We start from the raw sequence: 24,638 nt of genomic DNA on the forward strand, positions 1-24,638 counted from the left end.
GTCTTTGCTGAGATTGCATGGGGAAAAATACATGAAGTTTTCTACCGTCTGCCATGTTGCTTGTTTATGGAATACTCTTCAAGAGGGGTGAAAGCCTCCAAAGTATGTGACACAATTAATATGAAATCGATGATCTCTAGTGGTATCATTAAAATAATAATAATAAATAATAATATGACATCATCACGTTTGATTTTATATCATAACATGTTATGACGTTGTTAGATTAAGTCCTATCCTTTCACCCCTCTTGAAGAATATTCCATAAAAAGTCAAAATGGCAGCTGATACAAAATTACATGCTTTTTTCCCTATGTGCTCTCAGCAAAGTTGATATAGATGACATGGCTAGCATTTGGTATGTGGAATCTGTGTCATTGTAATGTTTTTTTCAGGATTTGTGTCTGGACAAACTTTGGAGGAAATCTAACGGCAATTAAAGGTAGGAGAGTAATTTTTCTTAGTTGTTAACAATTTGGTTTGGACAATAGGGTATGAAGTGACTATGATTTCTATCAAATAGGCCTGGTAAAGGTCCTTTATGAGTTGTTAGGGTGAGTAGTAATAATGGTGTACATATGCTTAGCCAAATGAATAGTGAATACTCTAAAAAGTAGAATATGCATGTAACTGTAGGTTAAACACCGAATAGCCGCAGTTTTAAATCTGCCAAGGTGTTATTCAACGAACATTCCTTTCATTTCTTTTCCAGATTCACGCAAACAAAAAGTTGTAAACACCACTTTAAAACAACGACTGTCTAAAACTATTCACATCCTTGAATACTATGATACTTACTCAAAATTCATAGCAACTTGAGAAAACAGATCACAAATGATCTGTAATAAAGGAGTCTTGAATCGTTTCCACACTTTCCGTTGTCAACAGGCACAACTATTTTTGTTCAAACATGCGCAGAGCTATAAAGGGAAACTACTCTATTTTACAAACACCTGCCAAACATATTACTGAAAATTAAGTTGGAGTTACACCATTACAAGCACAATATAGGACTGTTGTGTAGGTAGTATGGCACTGGCATAACCAGAGGGGGTCATGGGTGCCATGCCCCCTACAAACACATCTTAATCCCACTATCACATTATATATTTTCCTGTCGTCCTATAGCATATATGGGATTAGACGTATCCCAGTGGTAAAGCGCTCGCTTGATGCGCGGTCGATCTGGGATCGATTCCCGTCGGTGTGCCCATTGGGCTATTTCTCGTTCCACGTGGTATGTGGCATCCTGTATGTGGGGTGGTGCATATAAAAGATCCCTTGCTACCAATGGAAAAATGAAGCGGGTTTCCTATCTAAGACTATATATGTCAAAATGACCAAATGTTTGACATCCAACAGCCGATGATTAATAAATCAATGTGCTCTAGTGGTGTCGTTAAACAAAACAAACTCCATAACATGACTATACTAGTGTGATCCCCCCACCCCTTGTGAATATAACTGCACCCCGAAAAAATATAATTTCAAGTTACATATTAAAGGAAGACTTTTAAATATAATTTTATTGTCCCCCTGGTTGAACAAATGGGCATATCATAGAACACAATGCCGTACACCCACCCACAATATACTTGTCAGTGCTGACTGTTCAGAATAAGAGTGCTAATAATTTAACTAAATAGGTCTCACTACACGGATCACTCCCGGGTGAGAGTTGATTGATCACGGTCCACTATAGTTCCTAATTGTGACACAAGTTATATGGTTCACATATTCACTTCTAGGAAATGGTGAAGAATTACAACAATATGTATGTGTTAATGATAAGCCTTCTGGCTGTATTTTGCCCATGCTATTTTGTAATATTGTGCATTTACCTTTTGGGACATGAGTGCATAGCGTTAGTGACAGCTGGGGTGAATCGGTGAAACGAACCACCTGTTCGGATTGGTCATATAACAAAAACCTGAGACGGAAATGTTCTCAATTTTGGAGTGAAAATAAATGCTTATATAATGTATATTCGCAATGGTATATGTTATTAGTGCCAACGAGAACCCGTTCTATTGGTAATCTTCATTTGAAGTTGAGCAATTTGACATGGGTTTCAATGGCAGATCACATCTGTGTATAGCCTGAGTACTCTGGCTGTAAGAGAGCTAGACGGACATTTGGACATAAATACGCTCACGTTACAGTCAGAGACCAAGCTATGTATTTTTTGGGCAATTCCTGACAACCAAAACGTTGGCAAAGATTTCCACTCTAATACCACAACAATCCTATGTTTGACGTCAAATACCTTTACATCGATCATTTTCGAGTTAACTGATTTAAAAAAATCCACATATTAATCACTAATACACATAGTACAGAAAGAAATCCGACAGCACCCACATTCAGCTACGCTTCATGACACTCCGTCGCAAGAATTACAAAGCTCGGTGACCTATTTCGTGACGTAGATCACGTGATCGCCCACTGGGCGATTCCGCCTAGTAGACGGAATGGCTGAGTGGGCGATCATGTGACTCAACGTCACGATATAGGTCGGCGAGCTTTGTAATTCTTGCGACGGAGTGTTACGAAGCGTAGAATTCTGCTGTCCGGAGTTTGCCGAAGCTTAGCTGAATGTGGGTGCTGTCGGGTTTCTTTCTGTAGTGTGTGTATTAGTGATTAATATGTGGATTTTTTAAAAATCAATTAACTCGAAAATGATCGATGTAAAAGTATTTAACGTCAAACATAGGATTGTTGTGATATTAGAGCGGAAATCTTTGCCAACTTTTTGGTTGTCGGGAACTGCCAAAAAAATGCATAGCTTGGTCTCTGACTGTATTGAGAACGTATTTATGTCCAAATGTCCGTCTAGCTCTCTTACAGTCAGAGTACTCGGGCTAATCTGTGTAGTGAGGTCATAGACCTTCCCACTGGGAACGAATTTTTTCATGCTATGGAATTTACTACAAGTTATTTGTTTCTGAGCTGATTGTTTTCTAAATTGCATTAAAAAATAGTATGTGATTATTATTATTATTATTATTATTACTTTGTTGTTATTCCCAAAACACTTTTTCCTTTTTTCTTACGTCAAACCAAACTGAAAGTATTAACAAAACACCACACATTTTTGTAGCATTTTAAATGAATAAGGATAAGAATAAGAATAATTTATTTGCATAACACCCGAATATGGGCAGAGCAAAAATAACAATATATTATACATTTATCTGCAGTAACAATAACATAAATATACATTATTACATGAACAAACATCTGAATCAACAAATACATATGTAATTTAAGCCTTATAATTTATTACTAGTGATATTAATATTTATTTAATGTTTTAGCTTAATAAAATATTAATTGCTATCCTTATTAGATACCCACTCAAACGTGTTACACAGTTAACTTCACATTAAATAATACTGATCAGCATCATCATGATATTATCATCATCATCGTCATCGTCATCGTCATCCATGATAGTTCTTCAGTTGGTCATTTGACTGTAGTTGACTTGAAGTCGCTCTTCAACTCTATAGTTTAAGTCTAAAGAACCGGTCCGAATGCGCATGCGTTTAAATAGTTGTTGGCGACAAATAACATCAGTATATTTCCGTCTTTTAGTTATGTGTTTTTGTTGTCAAAAATCGTTTTGACAGCATGAGTTTTGGGTATTTATATTTTTAAAAAGCTATATTAAAAACTAAACCATGTAGTATATGTTTGTTGTTACCGTACTGAATGACTGACAAGTGTCATATGAATTTTATTTTAAAAATTTATGACTGGTTCCTACATCTTTTGCCGTTACGGCGTTAGGCATGTGGAATTGACAAAGTTACTTTGTGTTAAATTTTTCACATAAAACTGACCTTATTTGTAATTTTGTAATAATGCCATGATGTTAATGGTTCAGGATCTCTAATTGGTACCAAAGAGTCGGTATCGGAAAGTCGCATTGCATGATACAAACTACGGTCAACGACAGTCACTTTTCGCACCCATGTTTTGTCTTTGTACACAATAAATATAACATATCCAATTGTAACTTTTTGATATGATATATTTGACAAAAGGTACTTCCTTTTATTTCTTTGATCTTTTAAAATTAAACTTAACATTTTGTCCAGAATTATAAACAAAACATAAAAATATACCCACCTGTAAACAAAGTAGTCTGCTGGTTATAGAATTTTGACAGGTGTCGAAGCATTGTAATAATACAGCTAATTTTGAATTTGAATGACGTCAGTTTTCCAACGACGTCACTTTACATCTCCTTATTGATTTTGTTTTGTTTGAACATTATTAATGCACCTGGATGTGTTTGAAGAAAATCTTGTAATTAAAAAATTGTACCATTTACGAAATTAGGATTTCAAGTGAAATTATGGTGAGATATGCTATATTTATGCCAAAACAAGGATGCAAAAAGTGACTTGTCGACCTTATATAGTGCACAGGGCACATTATGTCAATACTTTTCTTAACACATTCTATGTCCCTTCGGACGGGATACAATCGCTTGTTATCTACAGAAATGATGCAACAACAACAAAAAAGCTTCCATCATATGATGAACTTCATGACATCAGTTCCTGAAAGTTTATCCCACATTTCTGAAGAAAAAAAATTAGAAGTGGAATAATGTAACATAATCTAACGTCATGACACTTACTACTTAAGATATAAAGTAATCGCCCATACTTTGGAGGCTTCCATCCCTCTTGAAGAGTATTCCATTAAAAGGAGAGTAATTTATTGTAGTCGTTAACAAAGTATATTGGTATATTTAATTAATAAAACACAAAAAACCCTGATGACATATAATGTGGGCACAGCCATTTTGGTCGATCCCACAGAATCAGCCCTCAGGGGAATAAGTAGTTACATTTATACTTAATGCATCATTTAGAACTGAAAAAACAAATGTAGTTGGTCTGCTGATTTTTGTGGAAAGACGAAACGAATGCTTCGCAATGTTCTATAATAATATTCATCCCAGTAAATCAGAAATAATTATATTGTTTTCGTATACAAAATAAACCACCATTCTCAAACTGGCTACAAAACTAAATAATTGTCTGACTACCAGGTATGTATCATGTTTTTTCTATGAAGAAGTGATGTTTCATTTCATTTCAACTTATTTTCATGCTTATATCCAATGAATGTTCAAGCACGCTGCCCTGGGAACACACACCTCAGCTATCTGGGCTGTCTGTCGATGACAGTGGGTTAACTATTAGTTGTTTAGTCGTTAGTTGGTTAGTCATTAGTTAGAGAGAAGAGGGTGTAGTGGCCGTACACCTACCCATTGAGCGAACCCTGTACCTACCAGCCTGTAGTCCGATGGCTTAACCACAGCGCCACTGAGGCCGGTAGAAGTGATGTACTTCAGAAACCTACATGCTAAAATGATAAAATTAACCATTTACTTAGTTAATTGGTCTATTCTTTTAGTTGCCTTTACCTGTGATATTTGTTTAGCAGGTGTGTGTATTAGATTACCAGACATTGCAATTGTCTGGTAGCTCTGCCACTGTCTGGACATAAAAGAGAATTGTGTATGGTATTACTAACTAAGGGTATTGTGATGTATTTTTTATCAATCTGTTGTGTCATGACATGTCCTAATAGTAGTTTTTGTTTAATATAATGGGGAAAATATATGGGCTTATGTTATTAGCATGTAATGGATCATTGACATCAATGTGCACCAGTGGTGCCATTAAACAAAACAAACTTTGCAATGGATCATGACCCGTGTAACCATTATTGATCAATGAAATTAAAACATTCTCCAACAAATAACCTATAACCCCTAAAATGGTAATGGACAAATTATCAAGAAACAGGGTTTATTACTGTCATTTATAATTCTGTAATGTAATGGCCACTTTAGATGTTGGGTGATAATAACAGTGATCTTGTTAAATTACATTAAAATATTTATGCATTCACAGACTTAAAAATGTAGATGGAGCTCAGAGATGTGCAGTATAATCGGTGTACTGCAATATAAATTTTGAACAACACGTATCACAACATTTTTCTAACTTACTGATATATTGTGCTTATAATATATAATTTAATTTTGTATACATTTTAGTCACACACATTATGTTTCCAAACAAAAACTACCTGTTTTTTTGGAACGAAACGTTGTTGACCGGTGTGTCATTTTATTAAATTATACTAAATAATATAGCACTTTATAAAGTCTAATAATTGAGAATTAGTCTTCCCAGTATATTGTGTTACATATCGAAATTCAGGTTCCTGCATCGCAGTATGAAAATTTTGGCAATGCCCATCATTATTAAACCTGTAACACCACCAAAACTAGCAAAATATTCATACTTTTGGATTTTTAATAGTGAATTATATAGATTGCAAGCTGTTTGTATCCATTTAATAATACATTTTCATTAAATATTTGTAATACCTTGAGTTGAATATAGGCAGTAAATTCAAGATGAACTGCCAGCTATGATCATGATTATTGATACACTCTTACTGCAAAGTTATTTTCATTAAATATTTGTAATACCTTGAGTTGAATATAGGCAGTAAATTCAAGATGAACTGCCAGCTATGATCATGATTATTGATACACTCTTACTGCAAAGTTATTTTCTGTTTTTGACAGGTCTTCCTTAAAGTTCAATGTAGAATCTCACAATGGAAAACCATCTATACTGTGGCAACAAGGTATGGATCTTTAATAACATTATTGTATAATTATATATTATTCATTGACTTTTTATCTGGGGTGATATCATACATAATGGGGAGATTACAAAATAAATTTTTAAAATGTGTATAATATGTCAAAGGAGTAATGTTTTTGACATTTTATATGCAGGTTATTGATACATAAGATGCCCTATACAAATGATTTTTTTATATATACCAGGTGCGTTTTGTACTTAATTTGTTTTATTTATTTTTCAGAAAAACAACAAAAGAAGCCAAGAAAAGTGAGTGGATTCAGTTGTTGGACATTTTTGTTTTTATGTATTTGCATGTAAATAATGTAGATATTTACATGTAATAATAAGTAGTTTTAGATTCTGCTCGAATACATTTTATAATTTGAGATTTTGGTTTATCTAAAATATTTTTTTAATAAAAAATAATATGTGGATATCTGTTTTATAATTGTAGTTTTTATATGCCCGTCTTTGATGGGTCATATTATGATATAATGTTGTCTGTATGTCCATCTGTAAATTCCAGTCAATTCATATATGATCATGAAACAAATGCAAGTACATTTGGAATGGCAGTGTGACACGTACCATAATTAGGTCACCACAACCTACTTTTCACATATTACAGCACTGAAAGGAAATCTTTGTCGGTGTTATATCTCCCTATCACTTCATATAGGATCATCAAACCTTGCATGCAAATACAACTAGGGATGGCGGTGTGTTGTCACCAAGACCTACTATTTAACACCCAGCCAGTGCACCACGACTGGTATATCAAAGGCCATGGTATATGCTATCCTGTCTGTGGGATGGTGCATATAAAAGATCCCTTGCTGCATTAAAAAAAATGTAGCGGGTTTCCTCTGATGACTACATGTCAGAATTACCAATAACCGATGATTAATTAATCAATGTGCTCCAGGCATGTCATGTACCTCACAAATACTCTTGTTTAGTAATAAATTACAACGTAAAGGACACATTTATTTTCTTACAGTATGGCTACAAAAGCAAAGATCTTCGACACCCAGTAAGACAACCTGCAGATGAAAACTTCCACAATAATAAAAATGCAGAAGAGCAAAATGATGAGAAGAAAGAAGAGAAAAAAGAGAAGCGAAAAGATTTCATAAAAAGAAATCGAGAAAAATTCAACGAGAATAAGAAACTTGGATCAAACAGTAACCAGGCAGAGAAGGGAACTGTGACTTTAACTCAAGATCAACTTAATGCCATATTAGAATCAGTGGGCAAAATTGCTGCTGGCAAAGGGAAAGGTCTTCGAATTAATATTGGTAATTTAATTTTATGGGTGTTTTTTATACAGGTTTTTATTTATTACATCTAATGATCAATTATTTCATTTTATGGGAGATTGGGAGTGGGTGGGTAGGATGGGATGTAGCTCAGTAGTAGAATGTTCACCTGAGGTGAGATGGATTGCAGGATCGATTCCCTTCAATGTATTCAGGTGAGGTTTTTATTTGCCTTACCCCTACTAGTGCCTCATAACTGGTACATCAAAGGCCTACTCTCCTGTTTACGTACATGTTATATATTACTTCCTTCTTATCTGAAGGAGTGAAATTCTGCCATATGAATTTACAGAAACACCTAAATTTCACAAATGTAAATTACATTAAATGAATGTTTCACTTTATTCATTTAGTTTGCAAATGTCCAGAGAGTTATTTTTAAAAAAAGCAGCATGAAAATTGGCAGTACCAGAAATAGTTGTTATGTAATCAACGCTAAAATCAAATGGGTATACTATTATCTTTATTTTCACATATTATGTTCCATATCTACAGCAAGCAAGCATAACATACTAAAATGACCTAGTAAGTTCTTTGCCAGTTGAACAGTGTGTAACACCAGCATTGACATAAAATGTTCCAAGTCCTGTATTACTCTCGAGTGCCAAATAAACGTACACCTACGTTTATTAAATTTGTGAAAAAATTTTGGTGTCTACGCTTATTCAGCACCCTATGTTAATTACATCTAAAATTTGTTTAACCCCCTACGCTAATGGGGCACCAGCGCTTATTACAATTCTTAATTTATCAAATGCTTACATATAGCCTCTATTAGGGGTACCGATTCCGTGATCGCGGACGGAATTGCAAATCTTAAACAGAATTTACAATTTTCCGGGTTGTCAAATAAAATGCCAACTTTTATGGTCAGATAATACATTTATTTATTTATTAATATACATACATTGTTTTTCTGCTTAATTGATCATTTGAACCATTAAGACACAACAAAGTATGTTACTCTACGACAAAATGTAAAGACACGTTTCCGAACATTGTTGGCCGCCATTTTGTTTTTATCGCTCGGCTCGGTTCAGTTTTATTCGGTTGGGTAAATTTCTAGGATGCGTTCGATTGAGTGCTCGCCTGTAAATCATTGCAACAGTTCATGCAAGCACTTTATATAAATTAATCAATTACACTTCAATACTTCATCTTTTCATCAAACATTGAAGACGGGGGTACCGAATTCTTAAAGGTAAATATGACTTTTTGTTAAGCTATGTATACTAGAGTAGATAAAGTACAGTTCCTTTAGGATATGGGGAACTGGCCCAAACTTTATCTACATTCTTTCCTCATTTTATATATATTTTTTGACATTACAAATTCCACTCATTTTAATTACAAATTCCACTCAACCTTTTTATTTTTACTTGCAAATAGAGTTTATTAAAAATTAGCGATAAAAATTAGGCAGAGTTACATCCCCTAAACGCGTGGCCGATGACCACAGTTGTTTGTGAATCTTCAGCTGAGATTTATGCATGCCAGCCCCTGGCATCATAAGTGTCCCCACCTATGCTTTAAAAATAAAGAATGATACAGGTAAAAATTAAGTTGATAAAATTACGTTTTCTTATAATTGACCATGTGTTAAATATACTATAGGAGATGAATCTAGCGAGCTGTCATCCACCCTGATTGTTTTGGTTTTCTTGCATGGAACTTTTGGATTTTTTTTCAAAGCTGCAATCTCACCTCACATTAATTATCATAATTTCATTTAAATGTACAAACACACAGTTTTAATAAATTGTGTGTGACAGTGACACAGTTTAACAGTTCGATAATAGAAACATATGTTTATAGTGAACACATTTTTTCATACTATGGAATTTACTACACGTTATTTATTTCTGAGCCGCTTGTTTTGTAAATTACATGTACACATGTACACACAAATATAATGTATTTTTGTTATTTCCAAAACACTTATTTTTATTTTTATGTCAAACCAAATTGTTTTCATTACTAGTAAATTTTTACAGTTTAGCTAAATTTCCAGACCCTATGCTAATTCCGCACTTTACTCATTGTTTTTTTTTGTAATTTCCACACCCTATGCTAATTCTGCACCCTACTTTTAATTGATTTTAGAACATTTTCCAGACCCTATGCTTATTCAGCCCCTATGTTTATTAGGCACTCGAGAATAAATAGCCTGAGGATTAGCCTGAGTACCCTGCCATTTGAGAGCTAGACGGACATTTGGACAGTTATGATCGCTCTCTGCCACCAGGCCTGGTGCTTATAAAACTTTTTAAAGTCTGGACTCAAGACTCTAATAAAGTCTGAGCCACTAATGTCATGACAACGCCATACATATTGTATGTGTGTGATGTCATTTGAGATTGAGTTTTATAAGCACTGGCCCAGAGATAACTGTATAACGGAACCACTACAGGAAGAGACCAATCAGCACCTGATATTTAACCAGAACATTATTGAAAGGGGTGCTGTCGGGTTTCTTCCTGTAGTGTGTGTATTAGTAGTTACTGTGTGAAATATTTGTTATTGGAAAACTCGAATATGATCAATATAAAGGTATTTAACATCAAACATAGAATTGTTGTTGTATTAATGCGGGAATCTTTGCCTACTGTGTGGTAGACAGCCATTTCGCATGTTGTCGCTATACATTTATTTCTGGCAGAAGAGAGCGATCATAACCATCCAAATGTCCATCTAGCCCTCGAACAGTAGAGTACTCTGGCTAATGGCAGGATATAATAAATTATTATAGCATTGATTGAGCATGAAATAAAAATTATAACACAAATTTAAAAAATATAAGTGTAAAAATTGGGAATTCATTTTCAGTTACTAACTTAATTGATTCTGTCCATTTTTCCTGTATTATCTCTGTCAAGAGTCGGATATTGTGCTGAGGTGTTAAATTTTAATACAGTAATTTCTGGAACAGAATTTTAATCATAATTATGTTATTCTGTCAGTAACAATATGTTAGTAGTCTCAACCTCTGAAACACTCATTTTGAAACACATGCCAATTAATTTCATATATTTTACTGTTATTAATGTCTATTATAACTACTGGTTTTGGGGGGTTTTTTCCAGATAATGAATCGAACGAACTCAAGATTGAAAAGCCTGATTCAAGTGTGGAAGTGTCAGAAAATGTTGATCCAAATACAGCAGAGTAAATATTAGCATTTAGTTCATGATATTAATTAGCTTATTATTGGAATTAATTTGTTTTGTCAGTCAAGCTATGTGTATTTTAATTTAAATACTGCAGGATATAAAACTAAAATTGAGTTCACTCATATTTTAAATTATCTATGATGAAATTAAATGTATTGTTGGTGATGTGAGTCGGTAACCATTAATGGATGGTTGTTGTCTCTTTGGGTTTGTTTTTTACATTTTAATTTATTTTATCCCTGCTTTGTGATTTACAGATGAGCCATGCAATCCTTGGACAGTAATTTTTATTTCGTATAGTTAAAATGCTAACAACTTTTAATTACATTTATTGCAACAGGCTGACAAAATCAGATGAGAAACCTAATGAAATGGAAGATAAAAACAAAACAGAAGGACCCAGTGATAAAAAGGAAGGTGATAACAAGAAAATGGACAAGCAGGATAAAGAAGTAGATAAGACCGCAGCGGACTCTGAATCTGAAATATCACTGCCTCCCCCAATTCCATGGGCTCATCTGACTGTCGCAGAGAAAAAACGCCTCCAGTGGGCACGAGAGAGAGGTAATGGGCAGAGATTCTGTATCAACAGTGTCATTTAATTATTTTAGTAGTGGGATGTAGTTTGGTGATAGAGTTTGTGACGGAGTTGCAAAATGTCATAGTATTTGATCCCCCTCTGTTCAGGAATTTAATTGATGGTTTTTAAGTGCTTATTAACATAAGTTCCAAAGATGACGAGAGAGAGGCAGTAGGAGAAATGATACTAGATTCAAGCATTGTAAATGTAAAAAGAACATGCAGAATGGATTGATATCAAAGTAATTGTGGGAATTGCTTGGTGTAATCTATCTTGATTTTGCAACATAATTATATATAGAATACTCAATAAATTAACCAGTATTTCAATGTTGGTGGGGTTTGTTTTTTTTGTAATTAAGTAAACAAAATTTAAATCATATTAATTCATGCTAGATGCTTTGTAAGATGACTACGTAGACAGGTTGTTCTCAATAATATTTTGAACATTTGAATTTCTATGTTATGGATTATATTTTGTTTGTTTTTTATGTTTTTGTTCTGTGTTTACTCTAGGTGAGACGTCTCAGCCCGCCTATGATCCATGGGGTCGACCGGGTGCTGGAGCTCCACTGCGCACTGAGACCGGTCAGGTTTTTGCTGACTTGAGTAAAACACAAGGTAAAAATACACTGGCCTCAGTAGTGCAGTGGTTAACGCATCTGAGCAAGCTTTCATGGCTCATTGGGGAGGTGTATGGCCACTACACTAACTTCTGTCTCATTAACCTTTTTGATTTCATTTCAACTTATTTTCGTGGTTATATTCAATTAAGGTTCAAGCATGCTGTCCTGGGCACACACACCTCTGCTATCTGGGCTGTCTGTCCAGGACTGGGTTAGTTGTTGATTGTTAGTGAGAGATAAGAGGGTGTAATGGCCTTGCACCTACCCACTCTGGGTGGGAGCTGACTACCAGGCTGCGAACCCTTTGCTTACCAGCCTTATATCCAATGGCTTAATCATGACACCACCGAGGCTGGTCCTCATTAACCACTAACAACTAACCTGGACAGACAGCCCAGTTGCTGAGGTGTGTGTCCAGCACATGCTTTAACCTTAATTAGATATAAGCATAGAAATGAAAGAAAGGTAAAGAAACTGGTTTTAAAAACATGATAGTTAATTGGCTAATTCATAACATAATATTCATGCAAATATTATAACAGTGTTGTTGGAATGTTGGAGTGTGATTCCATGAATAGTCTGAAATAAGTACTCAAAAATAGTGGATTGTGTGTTGCATGCATACGGTACGAGACAGGGGCATGAAAATTAATAACAGTTCACCAAATGCAAACTTGTTCTAGAGCAAGAATTCAAATTTGGGAAAATATGATACAGATATTCGGGCAAAATGTGATAACCTGAGACCTTTTTATCATGTGTTTCCATGTAATGCTAATATGAATAAAGGTTATCCAGATTTGAGCAAAAGCAAGCCTGCCTCCATACAAAAATGGGAGCCTGTATACCTATAGTTGCAAGATTGGATATTAGCATTGGACATTTTGAGGGTTAATCTCAGAAAAACCTGATATATTGTACTTAATTATTGATGGAGTTATAAAAATATTTAGATTACATATGGGGCTATTCAGCAGTAATATTTCTATTCAACTTCACCTGTCCTTATCAATGCATATTCCCCTAACGATAGTAGTCTGGTTCGAACATCCCCACAGACAATGGGATGGCCTAAAAATCTTCTACTGTGCACCCCTTCCTGAGTGAATTGCACGGAGAATTGGAAGTGGGGAGGCCTGGGAGGATATGAACCCTTGAGGACAGGTGAAGTATCTATGAAAGAGAAAACACCTCAAGTTCTCTCCATAGTACATTTTAAAAAATGTATCTACACCCTGAAGTTTGCATTTATTAGTGAATAATGTTATTAATTTTCATGGACTAAGTTAAGCATAAATAGAGGATACTCCCAGAGAGTCTTATGATATCATAATTTATCAACACGAGGATTTTTATACTTTTATCAACGAGTGCTGATACATTATGATATCACAAGACACGAGAGGGGTATTCTTTTTATCTTCCATTATCATTCTTTTCATTTGCGACCATTGTAAACAATGTCAGTAATGTGGGTCGAATGTCACTATATTTGGCAGCGGTAGACTTGTTAACTAGCAGAATGACAGTGGGATGATGTCAGTAATGATAGGTTTAGCGCTGAAACATACACAGTGACGTAACAAAAGAAGTGATATCTCCTAGGAGAATATTGCAGGAGATATCGCAAATTATAGTGTCGGCAATATCTCCTACAAAAGCCTTTAATGGATGATAAATTGGTCTTTTGTGCAATACTTTTAAGACATCAAGGTTAATGTAGGTTGATTTTACTTATAATGAATCCTAAACTTTTTACAGGTTCTATTCCTTTCAATTGAAATGATCCTGATAAATATTAAGAAACCTGTATTGTATACAGAGTGGACCTTCACAGTTGTATCATATGTGTAATGTATTTATAGGAGGAGCCTAAAACTACGTCCACAGTGGATGTGTCTACTAAACATGTAGACTCACATAACGACCAGAGTCACCAGTCTGGTGGGGCGCAGATGACTGAGAATGAAAAGATACCACCACCAGCTATGCGAAGTTCAATGGTTATTGGCGTGAGTAAAGTCACAGGATTTTTCTGTATTACAGTACCACGTAGAGAGACCTTTGTGTTTGGTTACATGTTACAGTTTTGATATTTTTGACTTAATTGTGCAAAGATTATATGTACGATTGATGCAATTTTGTAGTTTTTTTATTACAAATACATGTAAATATAGTAACAAAATAGTGAAATATCATAACAGTTGAAGCTTTGAGAATGCCCCTTTAAAGCTTAATGCACAAAGAAATCAGAATTATATATACAGTGGACTCTTTATCTAAACCAGGTTCACTTGGGACCAACAAAATGGGCTCTGGTTACACAGAATGCCGGTATGAAGAGATTTTTTTCCCCAGTTACAATATGTACAAAATGAAATGTGATATTCACCAAAGGTTTGAACTGTGTGTTTGACATTTGTCAGAGCTATGTTTGCTTTATTGCTTTTAAATTAGTGATTGAAAGATATTTGTGTTAACTATTAAAGAAACCAATGAAATAAGACGGATCATCAGTGACAAGCGAGCACACTAGGATAAAGACAGACATTCAGTCAGATTATTTATTAACATTTCACCTTTTGTACATATACAAAATAAAACAAACAAAAGTACATAAGCTCTTCCTTGGTGAGCTTGATTTGGATGTGCTGTACAACTTAAAAAGCAAATGTGTCCAAGTTACAGTCATTTGAAAATCTCATATTTTACCCCATATATCTGTTGTATCTAAAACAGCAAGGGTGTTCGACTCGTGATCACTTTACCCGAATAATAAGTTGCATACAACTGTTGCAGCAGGTGCAGTTCATTGTCTATATTAAGCCCTCAAAGAGATGCGATTAATGCAGTTCAGGTAAAATCATGTGCCATTGTACACAGAGCTAATTACAGCATAAAAAGTTCTTTTGTTCTTGAATTTGCATCCAAATTCCGGAATAGACGGCATCAGGTTTAAATAGAGTTTTAGTCATAATAGATTAATGGTTGCTGGATGGGTTTTTAAATTTGTGTCAGTTTACACTGGAATCTAGTCTAGACAGATGCAGGTTTGCAGGGGACAATATTTCAACAACTTAGGTAACCGGTAGTCAGTTCACGTGAGTTTTACTTAGGTAACCGATTGTTTGGTTACGAGAATATAGTTAGGCCTACCTAATCCTAAAACACAAACTATGAGTCTGTGCTACATTGGTGCTTCAAAAACAAACTGATTTTCACTTTCATTACTAATTTTAGAATGTACATGTAATTGTTCACCATCTAATCGATTAGCGGTTCTCATGATTTTAAAGTTGCGTAACTGACACGTGAACAGAACAACGGTTCTCGTGAAATATTGTGCCCTGGTTTGGACAGAATCCACTGTATACATATTTTTTAAACTGCATAGGAATACAGAAATTGATCCAGTGTTGAACTGATCTGATCTGATCTTTTGTGAACAAATATAAAAAGAATTGTGATTGTCTTCATTGTTTGCTGTTTATTTTTTTATTTTTTTTTGTAGCATGTTGCTCCTGATGAAAATAGATACAATACATCAAAGGATCAAGAAAAGAAAAAATGGTTGGAGGAATTAGGTTTGTTAAATGATATAAAGATTTACAACATATACTATTGTAATTCATTTTAGAATGTACAGCGAATGGTTACGTTTGCTGCTGTTTTCAATAAAATAATTGTTTAATGATTTAAAATAGTGCTTTTAATATTCTATGAATTTTATGTTCAAGTTGGTAGCTTTATGTTAATTCCTTCTTCAACAGTTATTGGCAGGTAATTTTAAATTCTAAATAATCATTTTCAACTTTCAATAACTTTGATAACAGGTTTATTGTGTTTGTTTTTTGTTTCTAAATATTTATTGAAGTGGATAAAATATATATTTTAAATATTTCTTGTCTTATTTTGTCTTGGTAAATTAAAAAATTAATAATTCATTTTAAACGTGTCTAAAACACCAGTGCTGCCAATATACAAATGATTTAAAGGAAATGTAGATACTCAGAAATCTATCATACATTTACTTAAAGGGACACGCCCTAGTTACGGCTAGTTGTTAACCATTACGGCATTGTTTTTTGCTATTAAACCCATTTTTTCACAAATAAAATTGCACTTTACTTACATTTTATTATTTAGAATACACATTTCCATTCACCTGAAGTGCTTTTTGGTAATCCTGGTAATCCTGATGTTTGTAAAACCACGAAATGCATTTTTTTTATTTCTTAAAAAGCCGCATGCACTCGAGAAAAAAACGTTAAGCAGGTGAGGTCCAATCTATTTTTAGAGGGAATCTTCCTGTATAAACGTCACAGACGTTGGTATACCACGTATCATTTTGGTTCGGTTTGTTTTCTCGTGCACAGTTCGCGCAATCGACATCCGATTTGTTGTTGTTTGCTTGTTGTTCATTTGTGAGATTTTTCTTCACAGTTTGTGAACATTTTCAGTAACAGTAAAAGTTCAGACAAGTAAGTATCTCAATACAAAACATTACAAACCCTTAAAGCCAATAATTTTGCTAAGTCTTACGATATCTGGAGAGGGGATACAACCAGTACAGAACAGTTGGAACATGTCCAGGAGAGGTGAAAGGAACGCACCCCATGTCTGTGCGCACTCTGTGAAATTTGTCGTGACGTAGGCATTGTTGTGCTTCGAGCGACATCTACTGGTGACATCAGAATACTAACTTTCAAATTATTTCCCATGGTATTTATTGATATAAAACCTGCTTTTTCATTCCATTTGATAAAAACATGATCTAAGTGTGTTACAGGTTTGTAGATTAACCAAATTATAATTTATTTTCGCTGGATGGAACTAGGGCGTGCGGCTTTAATCACCTCATATATTGCTTTGGACAATGTATTTTTATGTGAGATTATTTGGGATTGATGGTACCTCACAGATAATAATCTTGAATATTCTAGCAATTTCTTTAAACTTCCATTTCTTCATTTCATTTAGCCAAATGTTTTAGTTAGAATTATATATTTTATTTGGGTTTTTGTTTTGTGGGTATTTGTTCACTCAATGTATTAAGGATATGTTTTTAATGTATATATTATATTTTGTGTTATAGAGAAGCAGAGAGAAGAACAGCGAATGAGAAAATTACTGAGCCGAGAAAGATTGCGAGATAGTTCAGAAAATGACTGGGCTGATCGTTTCAGTCAAAAGAATGAGGTGCCATCACAGGAAATGAAGAAGGAAGACAAACGGTACACAAAAACAGGGATCTCTGGCAATGATTTTTCGGGTTTTTTTTTGTCTTGCCTTGATATATTAAAAAACTACAATATTAGGTATAGGTATATTCTGATGGCAGCAAACATGAACACTTGAGCATAATGTGTTGATTAGATTTAGTTAAAGTGCATAACATCAAACTACAGTTGTGCTAGTTGTGATGGCATCAAATTACCACTAAATGTGACCTTATAATTGATTTACTAAACATTGAATTAAGATGGTATTTTAGAAGTGTTATAGGATAAACAGAATTCATTACTCATGGGTTTTTAATATGTAAACTATCAACCGTGTCTAGTTAATCAGCATGTCTCGGTAGAGTCTTTACAAAGACCGACTAACATAGATGGTTGATATTTTAGCTTATAAGTGGACTGTTGTCTTTCCGTTGACACATTTTCAATTTTATAACACATGTCACAACCAAAACCGATTCTGTGCCAAAAAATTAAGTTTTGAAAAAAATGAAATAGGCAAATTAACATATTTGAGGTTAAACATTTGGCATTATTCAACAATGAAAACCTGCTATATCATACCAAAAGCAATCATAATTGTATGACCCTGTTACAAGTTGACTCCCTAAGTTATTCTATAATATTTTGATGGAAAAAAAAATGTATTGTTATAGGCAATGGTTATTTGTTTTTGTTTTTTATTTTTTATTTTTTCACTCTTTCATATATATTTCATAAAGTGAATAATTGCACTTGTTAGAAATTCTGTTGTAATACAAGTGATTTAATCACGAAAGTATTAGCTAATTTTGAGAAGCATATTCTTACCCACTAGAATGCCTACATATATACAATTAAAAATATCATTTTTGTAATGTAATTACTATGTGTTTGTTCTGGGTTTGTTTTAGAGCACATGTAGATAATGTACCTGGTGTTTCACATCATCAAGCTGTGGACTACGACCAGAATCTACCTCCGGCCATCCGGTCTTCTTTTCCTGTTGGGGTAAGATTTGAACGTTAATAACATTTGCATGGGTGACAGTATTACACATTTCTCTGAATGTTAGTTTATTACCTCATTAATGATATTGAGAGTAAAGCCAGGTCATCGGTGTACCACATTTATATATATATATATATATATATATATATATATATAGTCGAATCCACTTTATTGCTTATCGGTTTATAACATAAATCGGTTATTTGTATAGAACCAAATAGCATTAAATCAATACAAATTATGTCGCATATTTGAATAGCTTTATAAAGAAAAACATCGTTTAATTGCATACAAAAACCAAAAAATTCTACAAAATTCCAGAAACAGAAACAATAAAAACTAATATTAAAAGAAGAAAAAGTAAAAGCGGTTACTAAAACTGGCGATGTACAATGTTGACATCTCACGCAAGAAGACTCATCGTAGTGCTTACAGCAATGTGTTCAAGTGTTTATTGCAGTAATCCTGGACCATTATTGCATCATTTAAGTCTTGATGGCAGGATTTCAGATGTAATCACACTCCGATCTATGCCTTCGATGAGGAAAGACATGTCGCTCTGCTCTCTCGAGTTGCCCCCCCCCCCCAACCTGGGGGCACTTGTTGCAAGCTACGGCTTTTTGTTGGAGTACCACGTCGCTTACATTGGCTCACGGGCAACCGTGACTTTGGTGTATGGCAACGCGGTAACAAACACGACGAAGAGGAAGGGAAGAGGAAGGAGGAAGAGGAAACCTGCACCAGGGACGGCTCAGTGGGGACCTAAACTGGCGGCGGTCCTGTCTGCGTCGCCGCCCCCACCCCCGGGACCCAACGAACCAGTGCCAGCCGACGCAGATACATCTGAACATACTGAGCCAGTGGACCAGTCGACGCCGCAGTTGAACACACCGATCTGCAAAACTCCACGGCGTGCGTCTCCCGTTCCAACCCCTTCGAGGCGTCAAGTCCCCCACCCCCGGGGGGCTCTGCCAAGATCCCTATGGATGGTGCTGCTGCAAAGCGGAAGGCCGTCACCCCACCGAGTAGTGACCAGCCAGCCAAGGCCCGGCCTTCCGCGACCGCCCGAGGCAGTGACGCCGCCTGGAGCCTAGCCATCTCCAAGATCAAGGGCCAGTATGCTCGATACTTGGTCGGGGACACCTCGAACACCAGCTCACTGCCGGGAGGCATTCTTGAGGGCAACTTTAAGAAGTTTCCTGACAGAGTTGAGTGTGCCATCCACGCCATGGAACTACGAGACGGGAAGTTTGGACTTGTGGTGATGTCGCGCCGAGATGATCTCTACAGACAGGGAATACTCTTCGAAGACATAGACAACTACACCGTCCACAGAGTACTGAAGATCATCGCCGGCGCCCATTACGTTGAGCTAGCTAAGACCTTGCTAGCCCACCGTTGGAGGAAACTGGTGCCACAGCTCAATGCCAAGCCCTTCATCTCGTCCCCATAGTCGCCATCCATTCCAAGGGCTTAGTTGGACTTTAAATATTTTGGCCGGCATTCAATTTTTTTAATTTTTTTTTTGTAAACAGTCCGACACATTTTATTTTGGCAGCCATCTAAATTGCTCAAATCACTTCAAAACCCTTTCGGTCGAGCACTCTAATTTTGTTCTTTGGACTTAAATTTTTGTCCAGACATGAGTTGTATGAATGAGCTCATTTTGGCTTTAGGTCTTTGACCTAACTACTAAATTCGTATTCCAAATTCCGCCCACCTTAAACTCCCCCCCCCCCCCCCCCCCCCCCCCCCCCCCCCCCCCCGGCCCGGACCATATAGATCGGACTTTAAACTTTTAGACCTCCGTTCAAAATTATGTCGAAATTATTCTTTTTTTAATATTATTAAATAGTCCGATCCTCTCTTCTTTCTCTTATTTATTTTTGGACTGTCCATCTAAAATGCTCCAAATTATATAAATATTCGGCCGAGCAGTCAATTCTTTTTATTTTTGGCTTGTAACTTCTTTTCTTTTTTTCTTTTTTTTTAAATTCTATTAATTTTTTTACTAATAGCTATTTTCAAAATTTTGCCCATTTTCAACTCTATCCTACCCCCATCTCGAGTCAGCCCACCGATCTTATCGGAGGTCGGACTCTGGATGGGCGTGTTAGAAACCTTTGTGGTGTATGGACACGTTAAATTGTTATCTGTCTATATCAGATGTAATTTGCCCTTTGTTACTAAATTACTTAAAACAATATTGACAACGAAACTATGTTGACAGAACACAAAAACCTCCCTGAAGCTGTGGAATAGTCCATTGTTATTTTTATGTGCGCATGCGTTAGCTTAAAGCCTTTGATAACACTGAAAGATAGACTTGGCCACGGCAATTGTGTCCTAGAATAAATTTAATAAAGATAATTAAATATGATTAGTTTTTACTGTATTTTGTATGTAACATTTGAACCACCGTATTTTAAGTTAAGTTAACATTAATTATCACTGCTATTTATTTATGTTAAAACAATAATTTAAAAAAACGTATAGAAACTGCAACTAACCGCATCACTGGCATTGTTTTCAACAGAGAGACACTTACCATGTCTGAGGTAAAATGTTCATAGCTATGAACTAATCCATTTGTCCACGCCTTCTCAGTGTATTACTAGTTGTCAATTAATTCATTGTTACAGCCACTCAACAGTTTACAGTCAGTCTATGTGATAGCAAGTGGCTTGCCCCATGAAAGAAATAAACATCATTTTTGTTTTTCACTTGGAAAGGCTACATCAAAGCAACTGCCAGCCAGAGTGAAATTGACAAGTGTTACAATGTTTTAATCTGTTACACTGAACCGGCCTTGGTGGTGCAGTGGTTAAGCCATCGGACTACAGTCTGGTAGGTACAGAGTTCGCAGCCCAGTACCGGCTCCAACCCAGAGCGAGTTCTTAAGGGCTCATTGGGTAGGTGTATGGCCACTACACCCTCTTCTCTCTCACTAACCACTAACCAACTAACTAACCCACTGTCCTAGACAGACAGCCCAGATAGCTGAGGTGTGTGCCCAGGACAGCGTGCTTGAACCTTAATTGGATATAAGCACGAAAATAAGTTGAAATTGAAAATTGTTACACTGCATTGAGGGGGGGGGGGACTTTGATTTCATGTTATTACATTTGAGTTGAATCGTTTGTGTTTTTCTTTCAAGAGGTTTGACCCTTCGTGAACTTACAGCAGGCTTGCAGATAAAAAATTTGTTAACTCATTATAAATTATTTTTACAACATTCATATTGGGTCTTTGTTTCTAGAATAAGATGCTTACAGACCTGTAGGTATGACATCTGGAGTGGGGAAGACACCGTCTAGTTGGGGGGGGGTGGGGGGAGGCAGAAGCCAGATTTTAATCTGTATATGGAATAGGAAACCCCCCCCCCCACATACATTTGTGGGGGTGGGGGGAGGAAGGGGCAGACACAGGTCTCTTCCCCCGGTTCCTACAGGAGGAGGAGTGGGTACAGGTCTGGCTTACATCATGTTAATAATTTTATTCATTATTAAATATTTCAAATTTTCTAATTAATTAATTAAATAAGCAAAATAAACACTACGCTTCTTATATTTTGTTCAATGCACATTAGCATCTGCAACAAAATATACTGTAACATTAGTACACTGTAGCTGAAATCGGTTGACAATTAACAGTTGCTAATTTAAGCTATGTATATTTCGCCTGCACATGGAAATTGAGCTTTGCCAAGTAACACGGTTTCACTACTCAACACCCCTCAGAACAATAGGTGTGAACTGTGGAAAAGCTGTGTGCAACAAACTGCAACGTGAATATTAGTAGCTAGACATAACAACAATAAACACAACTACAGATTTATAACAACAATGCAGAATTAAAAATATTTGATCTTACAAAATTTATACTGTTATTTTATTTATTATTATTTTAAAATACATGTATAAACAAGTAAAACACATACATGTATCGGCATTCAGACAATTTTCTGCAGTTAAGAGTAAGATAGACTGTCCACAAGGCATTTGTAAAGTTTACCGTTGGTTATAATCTGGAAGTGGGGCTCTATCGGATAATCGGTTATACCGGTTATTGGCATAAATTTAACACGCACCGGGGCTATGCAATTAAGTGGATTTGACTGTATATATATATATATATATATATACATATATATACATATTTGTATAATGTAAAGTTTAATTGTTTCTATCAAAATACTTTTTTTTTCTTGTTTCAGGAGATAAGTCTTTTTCTTTAAAATTGTTACTAATTTTGTTGATTTTTTTTTTTTCAGTCTGGAACACCAAATGATACCAAGATTTTAGAATTGAAAGCAGAAGAAAAAAGGAAATATCTTAAAGATTTAGGTATTATTTTACCTTTAAAATTTATATGCAGTGACAAAAAAAAATAACAACCTTAAAAATATGTGGGGTTTGATCTTATTTCAACTGCCAATCAATAAAATACATGGGGCAAAGAATTCAAGTTTATAGTGATGACTAGTAAAATTAAGTTAGTTAAAACAGTTTTCTTACTGTTTTGCTAAGGCATTAGATTTTCTCAATATTAAAATGTATTAAACATACTTTGATATGTCCAAAATGATGTTGCAAACATTCAGCAAATTTGGGGACAGCAAGTTTATCAAGGTTTTGATTTTAAAGTCATATATTTGAACTTAACTTCTAGGCCCAGGGCTTGAATTTAACAGCGGCATGGAAGGCATTTACATTAGTTTCAATATAATTTGCTGTAGGTCACGGTCTTTACTGATGACCGTGTCTTGCTGCCGGATAAAAATTAATTCCATCTGTTGAAGGAATAATATCTGATTTTAATTTTGTGTTTGTTTGTTTAAAAAGTTACTGGTTTAAAATCGCTGTAGGCAGGATTAACAGCCCTCTACATTGTGACCAATTTGGTCGCATATGCGATCATTATTTTCATTTGGTGTTTAAAACGTTTCATCCCATGTGTATAAAAATTAGAAGCGGGTGCCATCCGGCTCCTAGATGGAAAAGATAGCGTAGAGGACTGCTTAAAATTACAAAAAGATAACAAATTCTTAAATTGGATCCCTGCAGGTCAGAATACTGACAGCAAGGATAATTCCCCGTTTGTGTATTATAGAAAGGCAGATAGAGCAAAGGAATCAACAGAAGATGAAGGAACAGGAGCTAGAGAGGATGGCTGAACACTGGGCCGAGAGGTCCAGTCACGGCCCTCCGGTTGTTGATGTCTTCGATGGCGAGGTCACAGGACGCACCAGTAGTGCCCCACATCCAGCCACGAGTCTAGAAACTGATGAGATGTGCAAGCACCTGCGTGGCCAGCACATTGTCCTGGATCCAGTCACTCACAGAGAGTTGGAAGAGAAGAAGAGGAGGCATCTTGAGTACCAGGTAAGTGCTGCCGAGATCTACAGCATCAGTTGTGAGATAAATGTTAGATTATAGTCCTTCCCACGGAGAACACCCTTTTTTTTGTACAATAGAATTTACTACAAGTTATTTATTTCTGAGCCGATTGTTTTCTAAATTGCACACAAAACACTTTTACTTTTATTCTTACGTCAAACCAAACTGAAATTATTTACAAAAAATATTTTTTTAAGAGGATGGGACGGACTATAGGTCACTTATTTATTTTGGGTGATTTATTATCAGGTTTAGGATTTTTTGTGGAGGGTGGGTAAAGAACATGAGCCAACTTTTGCACAACAGGAAAGAATGTTGGTTGGATGCGGTTGCCACTAGAGGGAGATTGGGTACATTTTCTGTTATCCCTGCCTTATCTGCCCTTGATATTTTAACCTTCTGACTGCTGGATTAATTTTTGACAAAAATCAAGTTAAGAGTAGTTAATGTTGTTTAAAATTATGCAAAACAAATTGATAGTCGTGTTTATTTATGCACATATGTGGCCAGATGTCCTGTATTTACAACCATTATTCCCAATCATTGTGCTTTACTGACCATAACATTTTTTGGAAACAAAATATGATTCATGTCCCAATATTTCATGATTTTTGTTGTTCATAAAA

The 24,638-nt window shown here is 35.4% G+C and overlaps 2 protein-coding genes across 5 annotated transcripts in view; one reads left to right on the plus strand and one right to left on the minus strand.

The window, feature by feature from the left end:
- Nucleotides 1-925, minus strand: part of LOC121367990 — a 34,886-nt gene extending 33,961 nt beyond the window's left edge. For 3 of the 4 annotated variants that reach the window (XM_041492472.1, XM_041492471.1, XM_041492470.1), the window contains exon 1: nucleotides 799-899. Coding sequence is in view for 1 of the 4 variants with exons in the window: in XM_041492473.1 (XP_041348407.1) it covers nucleotides 799-809 (11 nt within the window). In the remaining 3 variants the exon portion in view is untranslated. Of the gene's footprint in view, nucleotides 1-798 lie in introns of all 4 variants that reach the window. The other variant, XM_041492473.1, reaches the window with a different exon arrangement.
- Nucleotides 926-3,556: 2,631 nt separating this feature from the next.
- Nucleotides 3,557-24,638, plus strand: part of LOC121368630 (coiled-coil domain-containing protein 66-like) — a 31,204-nt gene continuing 10,122 nt past the window's right edge. The window contains exons 1-13 of the mRNA XM_041493368.1: nucleotides 3,557-3,644; nucleotides 6,626-6,687; nucleotides 6,931-6,956; nucleotides 7,690-7,987; nucleotides 11,092-11,173; nucleotides 11,519-11,742; nucleotides 12,274-12,398; nucleotides 14,249-14,395; nucleotides 15,895-15,967; nucleotides 17,479-17,617; nucleotides 18,517-18,613; nucleotides 22,887-22,959; nucleotides 23,726-23,997. Coding sequence (XP_041349302.1) covers nucleotides 3,634-3,644; nucleotides 6,626-6,687; nucleotides 6,931-6,956; nucleotides 7,690-7,987; nucleotides 11,092-11,173; nucleotides 11,519-11,742; nucleotides 12,274-12,398; nucleotides 14,249-14,395; nucleotides 15,895-15,967; nucleotides 17,479-17,617; nucleotides 18,517-18,613; nucleotides 22,887-22,959; nucleotides 23,726-23,997 — 1,629 coding nt within the window. The 5' untranslated portion in view covers nucleotides 3,557-3,633. The remainder of the gene's footprint in view (nucleotides 3,645-6,625; nucleotides 6,688-6,930; nucleotides 6,957-7,689; nucleotides 7,988-11,091; nucleotides 11,174-11,518; nucleotides 11,743-12,273; nucleotides 12,399-14,248; nucleotides 14,396-15,894; nucleotides 15,968-17,478; nucleotides 17,618-18,516; nucleotides 18,614-22,886; nucleotides 22,960-23,725; nucleotides 23,998-24,638) is intronic.

The sequence above is a fragment of the Gigantopelta aegis genome, chromosome 3 (assembly GCF_016097555.1).
Source record: "Gigantopelta aegis isolate Gae_Host chromosome 3, Gae_host_genome, whole genome shotgun sequence".
Taxonomy (NCBI): Eukaryota; Metazoa; Mollusca; class Gastropoda; order Neomphalida; family Peltospiridae; genus Gigantopelta; species Gigantopelta aegis.